General features: G+C 39.6%; 1 protein-coding gene across 2 annotated transcripts in view; it reads left to right on the top strand.

Annotated features, from left to right (window-relative positions):
- The window catches only part of IGF2BP3 (insulin like growth factor 2 mRNA binding protein 3), a 115,307-nt gene that overhangs the window by 61,584 nt on the left and 34,600 nt on the right, over positions 1–19,123 (top strand). For both annotated transcript variants that reach the window (XM_086614327.1, XM_086614326.1), the window contains exons 4-5: positions 10,357–10,408; positions 10,501–10,564. In XM_086614327.1, coding sequence (XP_086470453.1) covers positions 10,357–10,408; positions 10,501–10,564 — 116 coding nt within the window. The remainder of the gene's footprint in view (positions 1–10,356; positions 10,409–10,500; positions 10,565–19,123) is intronic.

The following is a 19,123-nucleotide window of genomic DNA, read 5'->3' as shown; positions in this document are numbered from 1 at the left end:
GTATATCACCCATGTTAGCTGGTAGTCCCTTTTTCCTCTATGAATTCCAGAGCTTGTGAGGAATAAGGGTATTCTGGTTTTCAGGTCTATGCAACTACAGGGTAATTACTGTAAAGCGAGTCAAATGGTGTAAACTTGCCTCCTTTGATTGCATCTCTTTTGTTTTCCCTTTATAAGATGGAAAAACGTATTTCGATTTTATTAATAATGAGGCTGTACAATAAACTTCAGAGTTGGAGAGCTTGCTGGTGACTGAATACATCCTGCACTGCTGTGAACAGGAAAACTCTTCCAGCTCACTTTGGAGAAGGCTGTGGAACAAAAGTAGATGGAAGCGTAGATCGCTCTTGAACCACGTTAGGCGTAGTTAACTCATTTAACTATGGCCGTTTTCTTTGAATTGTTCCAGTCATTTTGCTTGTCATTCGATTACTCCTTCAAAATTGACACTTAAAAGTAATTTATAGTCTGCAAGCTGTGAGTTGGCACTCAGCATTCACACTCTGAATTGTTTTGTTTGGGTATATATAGGTCAAATGGTATTAGCATAATGCATCTCTTGCAATCTTAATTTCTAGTTTAGATAATTGCATTCAAAAGTTGGTGATTTTTTTGTAAACGTCCTCTTAAACCTTACCTTACAGATTAGTGCATGAACTGGCCATAATGCTGGCATACTTTAAGCTAGACTTGGAAATCTAATAGATCTTGGTAAATGTGTGTTTAACAGAATTTCATTACAATATCTCTAACTTTTAGAAGCTTTTTCATAATTTGTTTTTGAGTGTTTTAAATAAGTATTTTTATGACTATCTTAATGGTTAGGTAGCTGCTAGATAATGTATTTTGTCACAGAAATTTTTAATGCTCAAAAATCCTGTGATTTGCCCTTTGCTCCAAGGTTCATGTTTCTGCAGCTTGAAGGCTTTGACAGCACTTAATTGTTGTTTTTTGCAAAACTCTTATCTCTGTGTTGGAGCTGTAGAGACCTTTACCGTTGATTTCATTTTAATCTGATTCTGCAGTGTCAAGTAATTCGGATACTTGAAGGTGGTGTTCTTGCTCTACCAAGAACTCTCTTCATTGCAGTAAAGCGTATTTTTATTTAACCTCAGGCTTGACTTCTCGAGTCCCACTCCAGCCTTCTCTGCTTCTTTCAGTGCCGAGTCCCCATGGCAGGGACTAGATAAAGTTGTCCCATTTTTCTCCCCTCTCCCTGGAAACAACTGTACAAAACAGGAGAGGTAGGTTAAGAAAAACTTTTCTCCAGCTGTTTGGGATGAGTTTAGCAATTTCAGGTGTAGCTGTTGCAACTACTGAAGTGACTGAGCTGCCCCATGTGTTATGAGGCTGCTGCTGACAATCTGCATCGGGGTACAGGAGTTTTGCCATGCCAGCAACAGAACTAGGGAGGTGAGGTAGGCTACATGCACTGACAGCTCAAGGGAATCTTTTGTATGGGAATATCCAGGAACCCAGCCCATGTGTCTGTAAGCCTCTAAATGCAGATGACAATTCCCTCCCTTCAGCAGGCTCTTGTATTTCAGAGACTCATCATTTAGAGGCCAAACCTTCTTTTATATGTCTGGTTGGCAGCAGTGCTGTCCCTTAGTAGGACTGCTGGGAAACCAAAGGCATAGCATGCATCTTATGGATGATCAATTTAGAAAGGGGGAAGGGGAATCCTGTAAATATAACTCAAGTAAAATGCTTCAATCTTTTTATAGTTTTTCTTGGTTATAAAGAGATCTAAGATATTCATGAAGTGGTTGTTAACGGTTTATCTTTTTCCTGAAAGCTTGTCATCTTGAGTCTTGTGCACAATAGAGGTAACGTCTCAGATGTGATCTCCATCTGAGTTCTAATGTATTTTATTTTTATCTGCTCTAATCTGTGAACTAAATCCATTTTACAGGATTTTCCTTTATGTTTCCCTCTCTCATTTTTAGATAGTTATAAGCAGATCCTAGAGGAAATGCTTGATGTTAGAATATGGGACGGTCTTCTCAGGAAAGGTTTCCCTGGTATCAGGCACTGACTTTGCTCTGTTTTTAGAATGCACCAGAACACCTGTACTGGAAGGAATATTTTTGGTACCTGTGACCTCTTCATGAAATTATCCTGGTGCTTTCGTCAAGAGATTTCTTGGAACTTGTAATTGTTGATCGGTTCCAAAAGATGATTCAAAAATTGATTTTTAGTCTGTCAGATTTCTGTTATAGCTTCAGATTTCCAACTTTACAGAAGACAATTTTTTTCAAATGAACGAACTACTATTATGCTGAAACTAAAAATATCAGGCTAGCACCAGCCTTGTAGAGCAGTAATGAAGTGGTATCAAGACTTTTTAACAGCTACAGAACACAGCTTTCAAATGCGCCTTTTTCACACACATGTGCAAGCACACAGGAAAAAAAAAGAGTAAAGTGTATAGGAGAAATACAATTCTCCATGATAAATCCTCCAATTAAAAAGAACACATTTTCCTTAATGATATGGAGTTAATGAAATTGGGAGGACTGAAGGGTTGAGAGGGAAAGGAAAAACATAACCTTTTCCTTTCTGGTTTTCATGGCACTGAGTAAGACATTGCAGCTTGTGCTGAAGAAATGAGCAGCAGTCTTCCTGACAGAGACCAGTGCTGGATGCCTCCATGGGAAAGTGTCAAAACTGTCAATAAAGCACCAATTATATTACAATATAACACTGAGTAAAGCAGAAAATTCATCTTTTATCCCAGTGTATTTTCCAAATATTATTTTAAAACTTGCTGGCTCCCTTGCTTTTGTGTAGTCTATCATTTAATCAAAGTTGGGCAATGGATGCTCACTGGATAGCAATGCTTTTATAGCTTTTTTTGTTTTTTCTTCCCTTTGGCAAACTACAAATGAGATCGTAGAAGTAGTGGAGAGTGTTTCCACTTAAACTGGCCGCCTCGATGCGAGAGGAGGCAGATGAACATGAGCTAGTGTTGCTGCTGCTTCCCACTACGTTTCACAACACCCATCTGCCAGCCCGGCATGTGATCCTTCCCTCACGCCGAGCCACAGAAATGTCCTGGTAGCCCGTCTGCCTGGGGAGGAGGAGGAGGTGGTGGGGGCCCCAACAATGCCCATGAGGAGGTCCTGGAAACAGGGATTAGCTGTGTAAAACAGCAGTTGCTGCATTTAAGGACTGATCTGCATGACGGTGCTTTTTAATTTTCTGGAAATCAGGATGGGTACTGAATCAGGAGTGTTTGCATTAATGCTACCCTGGTTCATAAATGCTGACGTTATCTGAAACTGCTCTTGAAGTTACACCTTTTGCATGAGGAAAGAAGAGATTAATGAAGTATTGTAGCAGATACTGTGTGGTGCTTTTTCGCATTCAGATAATGTTGCATAAATACTTATTTCTCTGTTTTCAAACTTGTTTTCATATTATTTAGATGAAGGGTGAATAGAAGCTGCCAATTTGGCCATCTCTACATGATTCGTTATTTCATAATACCTGTATCATATTCCCTCTCACTCCTTTCCAAACTGAATTATCCTGTTCTCTTTAATCTCTTTGTGAAGGAGGCCACCCATGCATCTAATAAGGTGTGTTTTTTGCCTTTCTGTAAACATTTCTCAAGTAATTTTTTTTTAACCTTGGAGACCATTTAATACCACTTGTCAACCTTGATACTATGGCCATTTTTCTTTTTTTTTTTATCATCCCATACCTTCTTAGTGTAATGTGCACTAATCTTTCCTCTCTATCACACATTCAAGAAACTGTTTCCAGCTTAGGGTGTGATGTGGGAACATGAAAGCACACAAGGACATTTTTTGCCTGCTGCATTCAGTACCTGGGCTAACTTTTGTATCCCAAAAATTTCTTTTGTAATTTCTTCTGTTTTCAGAGCTTCATTAGAACATTCTCTCAGAGAATTTTTCCACCGTATAAATTTTTTTTTAAAAAAAGGAGGGGGGAAATTTCTGATGCTGATCTTTATCTGTAATGGTTTACCATGTTGCTTACACTTGTTGGATTCCTCTTAATTTTTTCTTTAGAAGCTAACCTTCCATCTGTAAATTATGCTGATTATACTTCATATAGTTTTTGACTTGGCAGACTTAAGACGTGTTCTTTTAAATATTGTTCTTGCATACTAGTGTGGTTTTAAAGCATTTAGTCCTCTCTCTTTCCATTACCTTTTGATTTTATATACATAAGGGTGTGTGTATACATAAAAACTTAAATGGTCCAGCAGGATTATCTGGAATTACTTATAAACACATGTGGTATGTGGAGTTGGTTACTGTAACTGAAGTCATGGTTGCATGTGATGCTCTACCTGAGACTTACTTTTAGTCGCTTTTATCTTTTGCTTAATTTGAAACACTGAAGCTGAAATACTCCACATCATCTTTTACCTCATTGCTATTTTAATCAAGCATTTCAGATGTTCCATGATGACAGAAAGGTAGATAAGGACCCAGCATTTGCTCTTAGCACTATAGGATGGACTTTGGCTTGGGCTGGGGGATGACTCTGCTGTCAACTAACAAATCTGGCCTGTGCAGTGAAGATGACTTGTCTGCAAGAGTTGTGCCCCAGTTACTCACCACACTCTCCTAATTTTGCAGCAAGTCAAGGACCTTCAGGAAGACAGTCCGCTTTCATTAATAGAATGCTGCCGTGGCAAATTGGATTCTGCACATTCTTGTTTCTGGTGCTGGGCAAACTATTTAAGCAGAAGTTGCCATTAGTTGCTAACAGTGTGCCTTGTCTTCAGTTTGTCTCATGTGACGAGGCTCAGGTCTCTCTTGCAAATGTGCCATGTTCTCCTTGCTACCAGAAGTGGCTTTGAAGCCGATCTTTGAACACACAGACGTGCTGAGCGCTGTGGAAAATCAAGCCCTCGGTGTCCAAATTGGTCACTCAATTAGTAGTTCCTTTTGACAATTTTGGCTTTATTCTCTGTGGTTCAGCTTTACATTCTTAAAACCCTGGTAATGCCACCTATTATAGGGTAAACTTACTAATAGTTTTGAACATTTGGATATAACTGTAAGTTCCCAGGAGAAGAATTCACTCCAGGGTTTGTATGGGATGTGGTAAATAAGCCAGAGTTATTGTTTTCAGGCACTGCCTTTCTGGTGTGTGCAAACAATGACTTCAGCAGCTTCCAGACTTATTTTTCTGATTCTTCCAGACTATGGTCATGGTTTCATGAGACAGTAAACTGAGTATTGGAGGGCCTACAAGATGAAAAACACCATCACCACATGTTGCAATGTGTTGAGCCATTGCAAACTGGTGTTGCCTATTCAAATGCCTTCATAAGGTTTTGGAGGAACAACTTTGTCCCCACAGATCGCGTGCTGGTTTGTGTACATGTCCATGCTGCTCTGCCTTTACAAGAGATCAACATGCTCTCACCTTCTTTTTGTCAAAAAAAAAAAAAAAAAAAAGGGGTGAAGTTGCTGTGCTTGGATTCTGGTTGACAGTAGTGGTCCAGACAGGCTGCCCGGGCTGGGAGGTGGGCTGGGCAGCCTGGTCATGCATCTACTACAGCCTCCATAAAGGTAATGTAGCGTTATCCAGTTTTATCTTTCAAAAATGCCTACTTCCTCAAGGATTTATTGGGGCCTTCTTCATATTTAATTTTACTTGTAATGCCATGCTAGCTGGGCCCCTTGTTGAGGACGCGTTTTTTTTACCAATGAAAAGATGAAGCCAAACTGAAGGCACTTTGAAGAGCCTTTTTGCTGCGGTCAGTCGTTGGCAGCTGCTGGGACTCTGCCAAGGTCCTGCTTCACACTTGAAGTCACAAAATGCCAGCTCTGCTTGCGCTGCGAGTTTTATCACATTAGGGCCTGGTGGCGGATTGCATCAGGCTAGTTGTGCTACATTAATAAAATTAATCGAAAATTCAATTTTTTTAGTGAACTTAAATATACCAACAGAGTACTTGAAGTGTACAGATGGCATTAATGGTTCAGCCAGGCTTTATATTGAGTGATAGTCAGCATTGCTCTGCACTCCTGCCCTCTTCTTTCCTTACCTGGCTCTTCTGTTTGCTTTCACCCCACATCTCCTCTTTTAAATCAAAAAGCCACTTTCACTAACAACTTTTTCCTCACATTGTTGCCTGATTCTTCCCTGCCTCCCCCCCTCCCTTTTTTTGTTAGGTCACCCAAAACGCTCAAGTCTTTGCAGCCAAGAATTTCCACGTGGTCTTTTACTGAACGATTCTAATCCTCCTCTCTCTTTTTCTGCCTCCACTATTTGTGATTTCAGTTGTGTTGTCTAATTTGAACTCCCAGTCAACATACCAGGAGTCATAGAGGCAAGCGTGGTGGTCTGATAGATTTGCTCTACACGAGTGGAGAAAATAACGTCATGTTCTATAGCACCATTGTGGAGTTCCCATTGATAAGTGTGTGCGTGAGAGGAACAGTACGGATAACTGAGCTTATGGACCAGATGTCTTGAGACTAATTCGCCTGCGGCGTAGGGCAGAAATCCTACAGCACCATGGAAGGAGGTGTATGATAATAGTCTGTTCTAAAAGTGCAGAAAAGAACTGCTCTGATTTGTTCAAAGGCAGTGCTTCTAAAACTGAAATCTGCCTGAACCGGGATATTTTAATGTGTGCTTCGAGCTCTTGGCTCTACGGAAGAGTAACGTTTCCTTGTTTCTTTTTTTCCTTGTAAAACGACCTCGATTTGTGGGGCTTGGTGTAGGGTAATGCTGTTTATAATGAAGTCAGAATCGGCTTTTAGAGCCTGATGAATGAAAGTCCACAGTATAAGACTGCAGCTTTTTGTGAGAGAGACATCTGTGCTATAACAAGAGCAGGAGACCCAATTTAGACAACTGCTAGAAGGAGAGCTCAAGAAAAGGAAAGACTTTTTTTTCCAGCTTAGATTAAATATTTGTACAAATAAACTTTTCTTTTCAGCTGCTCATCAGAATTGCTGCTGCACCACCAACTTGGCTTTGAATTTTGTTCTGATTGCCCAACAAGGCTGTACACGAAGAGTGTTACGGAAGAGCAGCTTGAACAAAACATGTTTGTTTTGCAGCAGAACTAGAGGCTTTGGGCTAGAGAGAAAAAAATTTGGGGAGAGGGAAAGGCAGTGTGAAGAGAAATATGAACAAATGAAGGATGTGAATAGAAACTGGCTGTTGTAGTAAATACATGTGAAGCAAGAAACGCATGCAGGAGTTGAGTTCTGAATTTTGAAATTGAGTTGTGACAGAAGTTATGATAGAGGATCTGGCTTTGAATACAGTTGCAATGACTTATCCCACTGGATCAGCTGGTTCAGTTAAGTCTTCTCACCCATGGAGCTTGCTCCTCACGCACACTCATATACCCAACCGCTGCTGAAACTTTTACTAGTGCGTTTTAAGTACAATCTGGTTAAAAGGCTACCTCTGCAGTGCTGATCACACTTAAAACCTTGCTGTGTAAGACTGATGGTGATGAAAATACAAGCATCAACTGAGGACAGTATTGCAGAGAACAAATGTCTTTGACCCTAGAGAATTGTTTCTCCTTTCAGTTAAAGAAAGCTCCAATCCTCTGAGGAAACTTCTCATAAATCTGTTTGGTAAAGCAACTCTTTTAAGAACACAGGAACTCAAATCACTTGGATTAAAGCCCAGATGGGCACTGTCTCTGACTGAGACAGCTCAGAGGAGGATTAAGGAGCAGTATAAGTGGAGAACTCCTGGTGAAGAGGGGTGGGATGCTGAATGTGGCATCCTGGGCTATTCCTCAGCATTAACAGCGAAAGAGCCTTCTGGTTCTTGGGCTTCTTGGAGCGGATGCAAGGCTTGTGCGTTGAGAGGTTTTTGATGGCTGATCAGAAATATGCTGAAAGTAGTATTTTTTAGAGAGAACATAGTATCTTTGAAAAGTTGTGTGGATTCAGCTTTAAAGCATTTATTTTCTTGGTGAAGCTGGAGACTTGAATATGTGGGTCTTAATGTAAAGGTATGCTTAGCCCAGAATATAAATTTAATATGAAAATAGCTTGCAAAATATCAAGTAATTATTATCCAGCAAAGTATTAGGGTACCTCTGGCATTCCAGCTTTGCTCTTTTCCTTTACGATTATAGATGAAAATGAAATTCTGTGATTTTTTGAAGTCATGCAGCTTTGGGGTGCTGGTCTGCATAGTTCGAATGTAACAAAAATTTGCCTTAACTAACTACAGACATTTGCTCACATTGTAGTATCGTCTGCTGTGTAATGTGGTGCGGTGTTGACGTACTGTAGGGACAAAGAAATTGCTTTATCAGACTAATGAACTCTTCAGTATCCTGTTTCAAGTAAACATCTCAGAACAGATCTCTAAGTCGGGGACTTGCTTTTCTTTTCTTGTTTTCAAACCCTAACCCTACCTGAAATTCTATTCACCTACTAATTTCAGTGGAGGCACAATTATCATTGAAGCCATCTATGGCTTTCCTCTAATCACACGTGCTGACTCTCCTGGTTTGTGGGAAAGTACACCCACAGACCTGCAAGACTCTCCCACTCATCTGTGCCAATGTTTCAATTGTCTTAACAGTGTCTTCCACAGACTTTTAATTTATTTTAATTTGCTGGAGCATATCTACTTCAGTAATGTTTAGTTAATTTCAGAGTAAACTTTTCCTTAGATAGCTTCAAATTGTTAGATCTGAGGAGCAGCAGAAAAATTAATTTTTAGGGGATTGAAAAGGCAAATTCTCAGATTAGGCTAATCTCTACTTGTAGGAGGAAAGGACAATTAACTTATCTATGAAAATAAGTTCCAAGGAAAACTTGCTGGTCCCTATACAAGAAGGATGGAAAGGTTCTGCAGTTAGAAGTAGTAATGCATTGCTCAAACTTGGCGAGCAGCGCATTGTCTTTTAAACACCTGGTTTGAAATATTACCTCTGATATGTCTGCATGCAATTTCAATTTTAATAGGTGGTAAAGATGGGAAATTATACTGATGTAAGTCGTCATTAAGTCTGGGCATATAAACTGCAATTTATCTTAAAAATGTCTTTTTATATTGTAGTGAAATTATATGGTACATTAAGAATTCAAAATTATAATTTATTAATCTCATGAGGATGTAGACTCTGAATTTTGTATTTTTAGGGACTGGGGTTTTGTGCACACAGATGTTGGCTATGGCAAGTGGAAGTGTATTGCAGCGAGAAGCTGGAGAGATGTGTTTTTATGCCTAGTGCTATCCTTTTCTTGCTTCCTTGTTTTCTTCCTTTCCCAAAAGGATCTCCTTCCTTTCGTTCTAATGTTTTGCCTTAGAAGACCAACGGAAGTGAAGAATGGCACTTTGGTCACAGAAGGGACTGCAAGTTTACTTTTCACTTGGTGTAAATTGTGAACTTTTCCATTCCAAGCTTAATTGTACTAATTCTCAAGACAAAACATTAGGATGCAACAAACCACAATGATGTACTTGTGTTTTGTGCTAGTTACTGCCATGATCACTGTTTTTTGGAACGTTATTTCTCACTAGGAAGAAAATAAAGTGTATACCATTTGGATTTTATAAGCGATGTGGCAGTGGGTATTTTAATGTTTTTACTGGAATGTTCTGACACCCTGATTTTCCTAAAAGTCTCATTGTGTCTGGCCTGTTCTTCATCTTCCATCTGACTAGAATAAAACAAATTATGCTAAATAAAACTACTTTATCCAGGTTTCTTTTGCGCCTTGTCACCTGTTCCTCCCTAGCTTTCTAGCAAAGGACAAATTAATTGTGGCTTTCAAGTAACTGTGAAAATACTGTTGCAAGTGTTTCCTCTGGAATGGGTCTTGGAAAACTCTCAAAAAACCATGTGGAACAGCTCTTGATGTGCTGGTTATTCTGGTGACTGTCTCTATATAGGCAAGCCCCTACTAACTAAGAAAGTAAGATATTTTTATGTACCACCTATGTGTATTGGGAGGGGGAAACAAGCAAAACCAGCATCACACTTGTATATGTGCTTGGGTTACACGGAAAGATTTTATTGCAGATTTGCTCTTCTCTAATTCTTCCTGTCTCTGCTTTAGCCCACTCTCGGAACAGGTGACTTGGAGGTTTGTTTTCAAAGTCTGGGACTTGCAGTGTAGTGTGACTCCTTGGAGTTATGTTCTGTATTTTCACATTTTTGAGGTTTTGAATGTAGATTTTTCTGATGTGAGAAAGAAGACAAGCAATGTGTGCTTGTTCTTCCCAAAACAGGTAATGTTTCGTTCTTATTGGAGAGGATGTCTTGAATGCTCTATGTTCTGATGAAATTATTACAAGTTTTAGTGTTTTTACAGGCTTGTTTTGTTAATCTGTTTAAAATTGAAATATGTCATTTCTTTTCCTTCTTGATAGGTGCTGGATAGTTTGCTAGCACAGTATGGAACAGTGGAGAACTGTGAGCAAGGTACTGCTCTACTCTCAAATTGCTTTTAAGTTTGTAGTGGCAAGTGAGCGCACACTGAACTTAACCTATTTTCATTGCGTTTTCCTCTCTAGTGAACACTGACACGGAGACTGCAGTTGTAAATGTAACGTATGGCAATAAGGACCAGGCTAGACAGTAAGTATCTTATTTACTTGTTGCTGTCTAACTTGCGTTTTGGAATTTGTGGTGTTGCAATTTTATATGCAACTTCCCTTCTGATTAATTTATTGATAAAATGATCACGTAAGCATTAACTTTTAAGAAAGTCTCTCAGTCTTCCCATTGTCAAGTCCCATGTGCTTTACATTCCTTGTTTTTTGTCATTGACTTTTTTGAAAATTGAAAATTTGGACAAAATTAATTGACTGGGGAAGGCAGAAAGTTAGTGATTTGACAATGACAGAGAATGGGAATAATTGCTTAATGATTTTTAGCCATGTTTTGAAAAGCATTGTGATGCTCTTTTACAGTGCTGGTTGTTCTGTATCTGCCTGCTGGTTAGCAGCTATATTCTTCTTCTATTTGTTTCTGTCATTTTGCTACAATTTTCCCTTAAGATTTTTTTTTTTAAATTAGAAAATGTAATACTGATTTCAAGCACAAAGAAGGTTGTAATCCAAATGCATAAAATAATTTATTTTGAATTTTTGAACTGTAGACCGTGTGTTTTATGCTTGCTTATATCTTCAGTAATTGGTAACTTTTAATCTAGGTATTAAAATTTAAAAATATAATGGCTTACTTTCTTAATCAATGGTTGTATACCTTTTTCCTTTAAAAATCTGTATTATATATTATGCTATAGGTTTAATTTTGCTTTTCCACCACAAGTAGAACAACTACTTGTGTATTTCTTAATTTTTAATATGGTGACATAAATGTATTTTTCTCCTCCTTCTAGCCGTAGCACGTTAAACAAAACCAAACCCAAGGAATAGCCTACAATGACCTTTTTATTTTAACTTTGAAATTTCTGCCACCTTGTGGCTATCTAAGATTAGTAGTTAAGATGCGGAGTATGCTTATGGTATGCATTAATTCAAAATTACAAATGAAATAATATTTGTACATATAATTAAGTAATTACAATGTCTGTTTAACTTGAACACAACACATGTATTTAATCTCTCAAAGTGTTAGGTTACTTGTTAGTGTATTCCAAACAAAAGTGATGGGAAACTTGTGTCAGTGGTGTCCTCTGTGTAAGCTGGAGCTGAAAGAAACAGTGTTTTTCTTGAATTCACTATGTAACTCTTCAAAACTTGAAATGTTCAGGAAGTTCTTTAGGTTCTTCTGTTGCTTTTAATTCTGTTGCACATTAGTTCAGAACTAGAATTGAACATTTTTCTTAAGAAAGCTGTCGTGCAATGTTAAAAATTAATGCTACATGTGCCAGTTCCTTCTTCAAAAAATGTAAGAAGGAAGTATCTAAAATACCGTGGAAAGAAGCATGATGCATATTTTTGAGCTGTCTGTCATCTGTGATGTGGGTTCCTGGACTCCTGCACTCCCTTCTGAAGTTGAAAACAACAATGCGCAGTTTCTCCCCCCTCAAACTATACTTGTTAAGTTTTAAGGTCGACCCTGAGGAAATGCTGACATAAGCCAAGACTGTGAAGAAGCACACAAGAAAAAATTTTGTTTTGCATGAGAAATCAAGTGACAATAACTGAAAACATCTTGAGTTTGAAGCAGGTGAACTAGTGTCCAGCATGAATGCTGCAGGAGGACCTGAAGTGATACAGGTCAAATGCTGACAAAGTTTGGTTGCCTCAAACAGATAAAGTGGAGGAGCCTTGATTTGCTTTTGTGAATGGCTTGATACAGACACAGGGTTTTCTAAGCGTGTGAGTCTGTTTTCTTTACAGAAAACATTAGCTCACATTGGCTTGGTTCAGAATGCAACTCTGCAACCATTTAGAAACCCTTAAGAAGAAGTGGCCAGATAGAGGTTTTTCTAGGAAAGAACTGTGAAGAATTGCAAGGAAGAGTCACTACAACACCTATGTGTGTGGCTTTTCTGTAATGACTGTGGTGGTGTTTCAGTTGCATGGTTTTCCCAGGCATGACCTGGCTTTGCTTCTTGGAATCGTCTGTGGTGGACAGCAATGGCTGTGGAGAGGGGGTGGTATATGAGTGCTGACAGCTGATGAAAGGCAGTGTTGATCAGCCTATGCAGTACAAGGAGTAACAAGAACTGTCTTTATTGAAAGCTGTTTAGAGTCATTGAGAATCAGCAGCTGATAAGCTTTCCCTTTTGAAATTTAGCTGTTTAGGGTAAATGATGCTCTTAATGTTTGCTCCAAAAGTCATGGCTGCGACATTAATTTTTCTATGCTGAGACATTAATTTTTTTATGCTGCTGCATATAGTGGGTCCCCGGTTCTAATTGCATCTTTTCTGCACTTTTTACAACACACATACTAACCTCACGGTTAGCGGTGCTGGCTGACAAAGCATGCAAAGTTGGCTGCTTCCCCACTGGATAGACTGTATTGCTGTGCCTGTTGGAGTGTGTACTGGTGATGCTATGGGGTGAAGGTGCTGTAACACAACCTGGAGATATTTTTGATAAGCATTTATAAACAAGTTGGTATGCATTGCTTGGAGGATGTTACTTCTGGGAAAAAAAAAAGTTTTGGTTCCACCCAGCTGGGAAACTGAGCCTTTTGTCTTGTAATCCTAATCATTGTGGCAGAGGTTTTTTTAACCTCTAGGTTGGTACTGTAGTTATGCCATACTCAATACAGAGCTGCATCCAAAATTGACTTGTAAACCGAAATCGGTGAAGAATGCTGCAGTCCTATCAAGCAAGTCTTGGACAGAGCACACAGCACCCAAAATCTGAGACGTGCACAGTTATCAACTTCTAATTGGTTTGGAGGTCTGTGGCTTTGACCTGTTGCAGTGATGCCTTTCTTCCCTAGCGGGGCAGATGTGAGGCTGACTTGGCAGCAAAAGCATGATGCTGGTCCTTGTCTTTATGTCCAGAGGAGGGGAGCCAGCATGGCAGATCAGGTACTTATGGGAAGCCTAGCAGGCTTGTGAAGAGGTGTACAGGAAATGCTGAGCTGTGCACAGGCTTGGAGAAACCACCCTTGGCTTTCCAGGACTGTGGGTAGTGAGGAGAAATCTGAGACTGCCAGGGCATCTCTGTGAGCCTATCCCTCCCCTCCTCTCCTGCAAGTGCTTGGAAGGAGGAGGGAGTTGTTCCAACCTGGAAACTGCCTCTGTGGCTGTCCTTCCCAGAGGCCAGAGAGGGCCTTACAAAGCGTGTGCATGCTGCTGTGGCACATGCAATTGCTGAATGTCCTGGTGGATTATGGAACACTTGAGAAAGAGGAGGTGAGAGGGTGAGCGGCAGGGCCCGGAGCCTGCTGTTCAGCTTGAATGCCCCAACCAGGTGCACGCAAGTACCAAGGCAGCTTGCTATATGCTTGCCAGAGGGGGCACCCCATCTTCTCCCGATATCAATCCCTGACTGCAACCAGCAGGATATGCTGACCATGTCCTTGTGATGTGATGTGCTGCCATCTAAGTTATGGCTGTTATCTTCAAAAGTTACACCACCTCCTCTTGCCTTCCCCAAAATGTTCTAGTGTGTAGGTGTCTAGTGCATGCTACAGGATTTTGGAAGGGAAATTTTTTGCCAAGTTGGCCTTGTCTATGGAGCAGGTGTATGTTGTTTTAGTATGGAGTTAAGTGTTTATTGTTTTATTTTATTTTTTAGCTCAGGAATGAGGTATGTGTGTTGATTGTGTCCCATAACTGATGGTATGTTTTAACTACGGGCTGCAACATGAGGAGCTCAGGATCTGCACCTTTGCAGATATAAGTAGGTATATTACTTTGAGTGTTGAGATACTAATGATCAGCTTTTAATTAGAATACTTGCAAAAGCAAACAATTTTATTTACCTTTTCAATGAAGCACGACGTGTGTGTACACAACATATATCCTTGATGAATGAATAAGAGTTCATATAACTAATACTTTCACACGCCATCACAGGTCAGGGCTAATGTTGCCATAGGAACAATAATACTGAAAATTCAGTGGTGTTCATGATTATAAGCTTAGATTTATTTTTTGCTTTGTTTTTATTTTCAGAATTAGCAATGAAAACTATATTTTTATTTAATGCAAAAAAAAAATCATTACACCAAAGAAAAATTACTGTGTAAATCTGTCTCTCTTCAGCATGCAAATGTATCTGTTCAGGGCGGAAAAAAGAAAGGTGGTGTATGTACAGGCTGCATGTGGGAGTGAAATATGTTCTTCATCTAGTGCTTAGTGTCATTGCTCTATCAGTGGATGAATGATTTTCAGCACAAGACTCGGTGCTTTTACTGTATTCATTAATTTGGATGTTTAACAGCATCAGAAGGGAGAAGACTGAGCAAACATCCCTTCATAGGGAGCTCACAAGAGGACAGCAGTGAGATGTCATTTTGATGGGAAAAACTCAGGTGACTAATTTGTAAAATATTTTTTAAAGGTTTCATTTTTATGTAGGGATCGTCTTCTGAGCAGATGTCACGTGAGCATAAGCTAGGCTGCTATGCATCTTAGAGCACAGGCAGTAGGTGCTGCAGTCTCTTAATGAATTTGTTTTGTATGTATATAAAAAAATCTACATTATGAGATTCTTGTGTACTAGCTCTTGCTGGTATATGAAATGGAAACATTTTCAATTTCCACTAAATATTAATATTTGAAGAAGATTTGGAGAAGGAGGGCACCTCTTAATGAGGAAGCTTACTGATTTTTTTTTTTCCCTCTTCGTCCTCATTAAGTGACTCTAAGGCTTTTCACCCTTTGGTAAGAGATGATTTGTGGATTGCTTCAGTAGGTACCAGTCATGCCCTCTGACAGAGGTAACCTGCATGGCCTTTATTAACTTGTGATTGTGGAAAGAGACCCCCATCCCTTTTGGGAAGGCAGAGGTCTTTGCGCGAAGGCAGAGGTCTTTGCGCGAAGGCAGAGGTCTTTGCGCGAAGGCAGAGGTCTTTGCGCGAAGGCAGAGGTCTTTGCGCGAAGGCAGAGGTGATGTTGCTGTGATTTGGACTTGGGTTTTTGAGGTGGTCAGCCTATGCGAGGATGGGCTTTACAAAAGGAGCTAGACTGAATGTGTATTTGGTTGAATGCAACAATGATGATAGCCTTAACTGGAACAGGTGCCACTAGTACTGTGAAGAACCAGTCACTTGTTCTCTGCAGCTCAGGCTTTCCCAGGGAGCAGGGGTGGCTCTCCTGATGGCAAGTGCTGTCCTGGATGCTATTTTACAGGAATTTTGCATCCATTGAGAATACAGTTCTTAATCGCTCATCTTTCTTCTTGGTTTCTTTTTTTTTTTCTTTCTTTTTTCCTCATTTCTGCCCGCCTCCCCCCCCCCCCCCCAAGAGACTAGGTGCCTTTAAAGCTTTGGGATTGTTATGGTGCTGAAGGACTGCTGAGCCATGACCTTGCCTGATTCCAGCCATATATTTTGTTTCATAAAATGGATAAAAATGACTTCAGAACAGTTACATAAAGGTGTATGACAGTACTTTAAAAACCTAGTGAAAACTGTCAAATATTGGAATGTGAAGGCCAGGCTCAACAGCCAAAGTGACCTTTCAAAATGTCTGGACTTGTGTTTTCTGTAAGAAATGCACCAGAATGGTGTGTTTGCTGCATCACTGAAAATTAGTTATCTTGACATTCCCCTGTGTGTGCTCAAATCAGTGCAGAATGTGGGACCACCTATCCAGGAAATGGCAGTTCCCCAAAAGGCTTGGGAGAACAGCGTTTAATTACCGACTCTTCTTAATTCTTGTCACTTGAACAAGTCAAATTATAAAACAAGTCAGCCTATAAAATGTGGAGAACTCTGACTCAGAGAGTGAATTAGTTATTTTAAAGTTTTCTCTATAAATATCTAGACTAATTTAAACAAGTGATGATACTACTGCAGTATCTCTAGTATACTAGAGATTCTAGCATACAGTACTACAGATACTGTAGTATCTTCAGTATCTAACTAGAGAAGTGAACTTTAAAGCAGATTTTCTTTCAAATATTCACTAAAAAACAACCTATCCAATATTTTCATTGTACTGTTTTTCCATGTCATCATATGGTTTTGGTAGCCAGAGATTGTTCATTGTTGGCATAATGAACTTTTCCGCAATGGCAAATGAACTTTTCCCAGTTTGCTTTGAATTTAAGATACTTATAGTTATATAGAACCATTTCAGAATTTATTAATTTTTCTAAAGTAAAAGAGTTCTAACCTTATTTTCAGGAAAAGTATGGCATACATATATGCCAGTTGTTGCTGTATAATGTTCATTGAGAAAATCTGACACACATTTAGCTTGGTTGACAACAAAAAGCCTAGTCTTTTCCTCCTCTACCACTTCTAAGGAAGAGTGAGAAGCCTCATGTAGGGATTTACTGTAAGGTTTTATATTAGTGCTGGAGTTCCGGTCTAAGATGTTTTAAAGCCAGAGTAGATTGAAGCATTTTTGGAAAGAAGCAATGTCTAAACTCGTCAAATCAATGTATAGAAGGGAATGAGTTGGGATGGATGTCCATCTGGAGCCTACCAGCGTTGTGAGCTCATCTCTCCAACATAGAGATTTGATTCCAAAAGAAACAGGGCTTGTGCAACTGCATTGTCTGGTGGTGCCATTTCCCTCCCTGGTAGAAATTCAGGGTTTTGGCTGATTTCACTAAAACTCAATCCAGAAATAGAGGTCTCAGATACTTGCAACCAGCAACAACTTAGTATGTTTAGGTTGCATGGAAAGGAAAGGCTCTAGGCCCCTTTTCCAGATAGGATGTCCATGAAGACAGACTTCAGAGAAATGCCTTTCAGGTACTGGAAGTCTATGCAGAAACTAAAACTTGAGAGACAAATCCATAGGAACACAAGTTTCACTAGCTTGCTGGTCACTGCCTTTACTGTTTTGTAAACATGGCTTTCTGTGAAATAGAATGCTCTTCAATGTCCATGCAGTAAAAGTTAAGAAATGTCAGCTTTGAAATAGCCTTAGTAAATTTTAATTGAGGTCTCTTTTACCATATGCTGTAAGAGATTATACTGTTATGGGAGCAATTACACTCCCGCCCTGTTCCCAAAGGACCTGTGTCTCATTTGGTGAACAGAAGTATTTAATGAGCAGTGATCAGTTATTCAATATTTTGCTTTCCTTGTTGTTCATTGGTGTTGTCTTGGGCCTTATTTATTACCAGCCCTTATTAAACACTGCTCCAAAGACACAAATTACTTGTTTTCTTGTAAGCTCTTTGCTTTCCAACTGGAGTATTTCAAGGACACTGTTTCAACCCCTGGGAGATGAGGAGTATATTATTCTGTACCCATATACCGCTTCTTACCTGCAAAGCTGCTGCTGGCTTCAACAGTTTCTTGAGACCCAGAGTGTTAAATGGAACACCTGGGAGACAAGTAGTACTTTTCACTGGCTGTTCTCGAAAATTTAGACGATTGGCTATCATCGCGCTTTATCTCTGCAGCAGAGGCAGGAGTAAAGTGCTGCTGAAGGCAGCGTTTGGTAAACTGGCAGTAACCACCTGCAAACGTTCATGAACAGAAAGACTGGATTAAATTTAGTTTTCAGAGGCCTTGCTCCATAGCACACAGTTATCAGAGCTTTTTAAAGAAAACGTTGGTTGGCTTTTTAACATGAGATGGAAACCTCCATCCCACTAGTGTTTTTAATTTAAATTTTGTCTTTGAACAAGATCCCTTAGTAAACTTTGGTCCAAGATCAAGCCTGGTGTTTACAAACTACCCCAAATTGATGCATGGTTCAGTGATATCAAAATATGATATTGCTGATAATCTGAATAATATGCCTTCTGTAGTGAAACTTGAAATGTCTTTCTTGGGCAAATGTGTTAATTTTATACTACTGGTTTGCCAGTGTACTGCACATAGCTTAGCTATTCCTACAGTTTCCTGGATCTTTAATTGTATTGACTCTATTCTGTCTGAGAGTGGAAGATCATCTACCCTCCAGAAATCCATAATTTTAAGTTGAGACTTGGACTCCCTCTGCGAAGAGGAGACCAGTAGGTCAGGTTGACTTGCAAACTTGGGCCCAAGTCTCTTGAGTTAAGAGGAGGGGCTGGTCAGAGGGAAAGCTGAGTGACTGGGCAGCCATTCAGAGTGACAGACTATGGTGTGAGTGCGTCGTGTGTGTTTCCGCAACATCCCTTTGTGATATTTAACATGGGGACCTGCTTTGTCTAAAAGCGCAAGAGATCTTGAAACACCATTTAAATGCCTTTTAACACCTTTGCATCTATCAAGAGTTTAACAGATGTGTTTGCTTTAATTTCCTGGTAAACTTTTAAACCTGCTTATAACATGACTAGTTGGTAAGTTGCAAGGTGCTGTCGTGATCTGCCTAGTGGTGTTTCAAATGTCATTGACTGGCTTTGAACACTTTCTTTCCTGCTGAGAGTGAACCAGGAGTTGTCTTTTTTCTCTCATAACTTTTTCTTCTTTTTCTTTTCTTTTTTTTTTTTTTTTTTTTGCCCTGCCCTGTCATAGCCATATCAGTTATTGCAAAAACTCCAGCCAAATAGCTGTTCTGGCAAAAATCCTAATGAAGGTGCTGTGATAGCAGCTAAAAAGTTTTCCCTCTGGTGCAGATTTAATTCTATTTGGGAAACTGATTTAA

This window comes from Tauraco erythrolophus, chromosome 7, assembly GCF_009769465.1.
Source record: "Tauraco erythrolophus isolate bTauEry1 chromosome 7, bTauEry1.pri, whole genome shotgun sequence".
In the NCBI taxonomy this organism is placed as follows: domain Eukaryota; kingdom Metazoa; phylum Chordata; class Aves; order Musophagiformes; family Musophagidae; genus Tauraco; species Tauraco erythrolophus.
The sequence above is the reverse complement of the archived record's forward strand: the minus strand, read 5'-3'. Positions and strand labels throughout refer to the sequence as shown.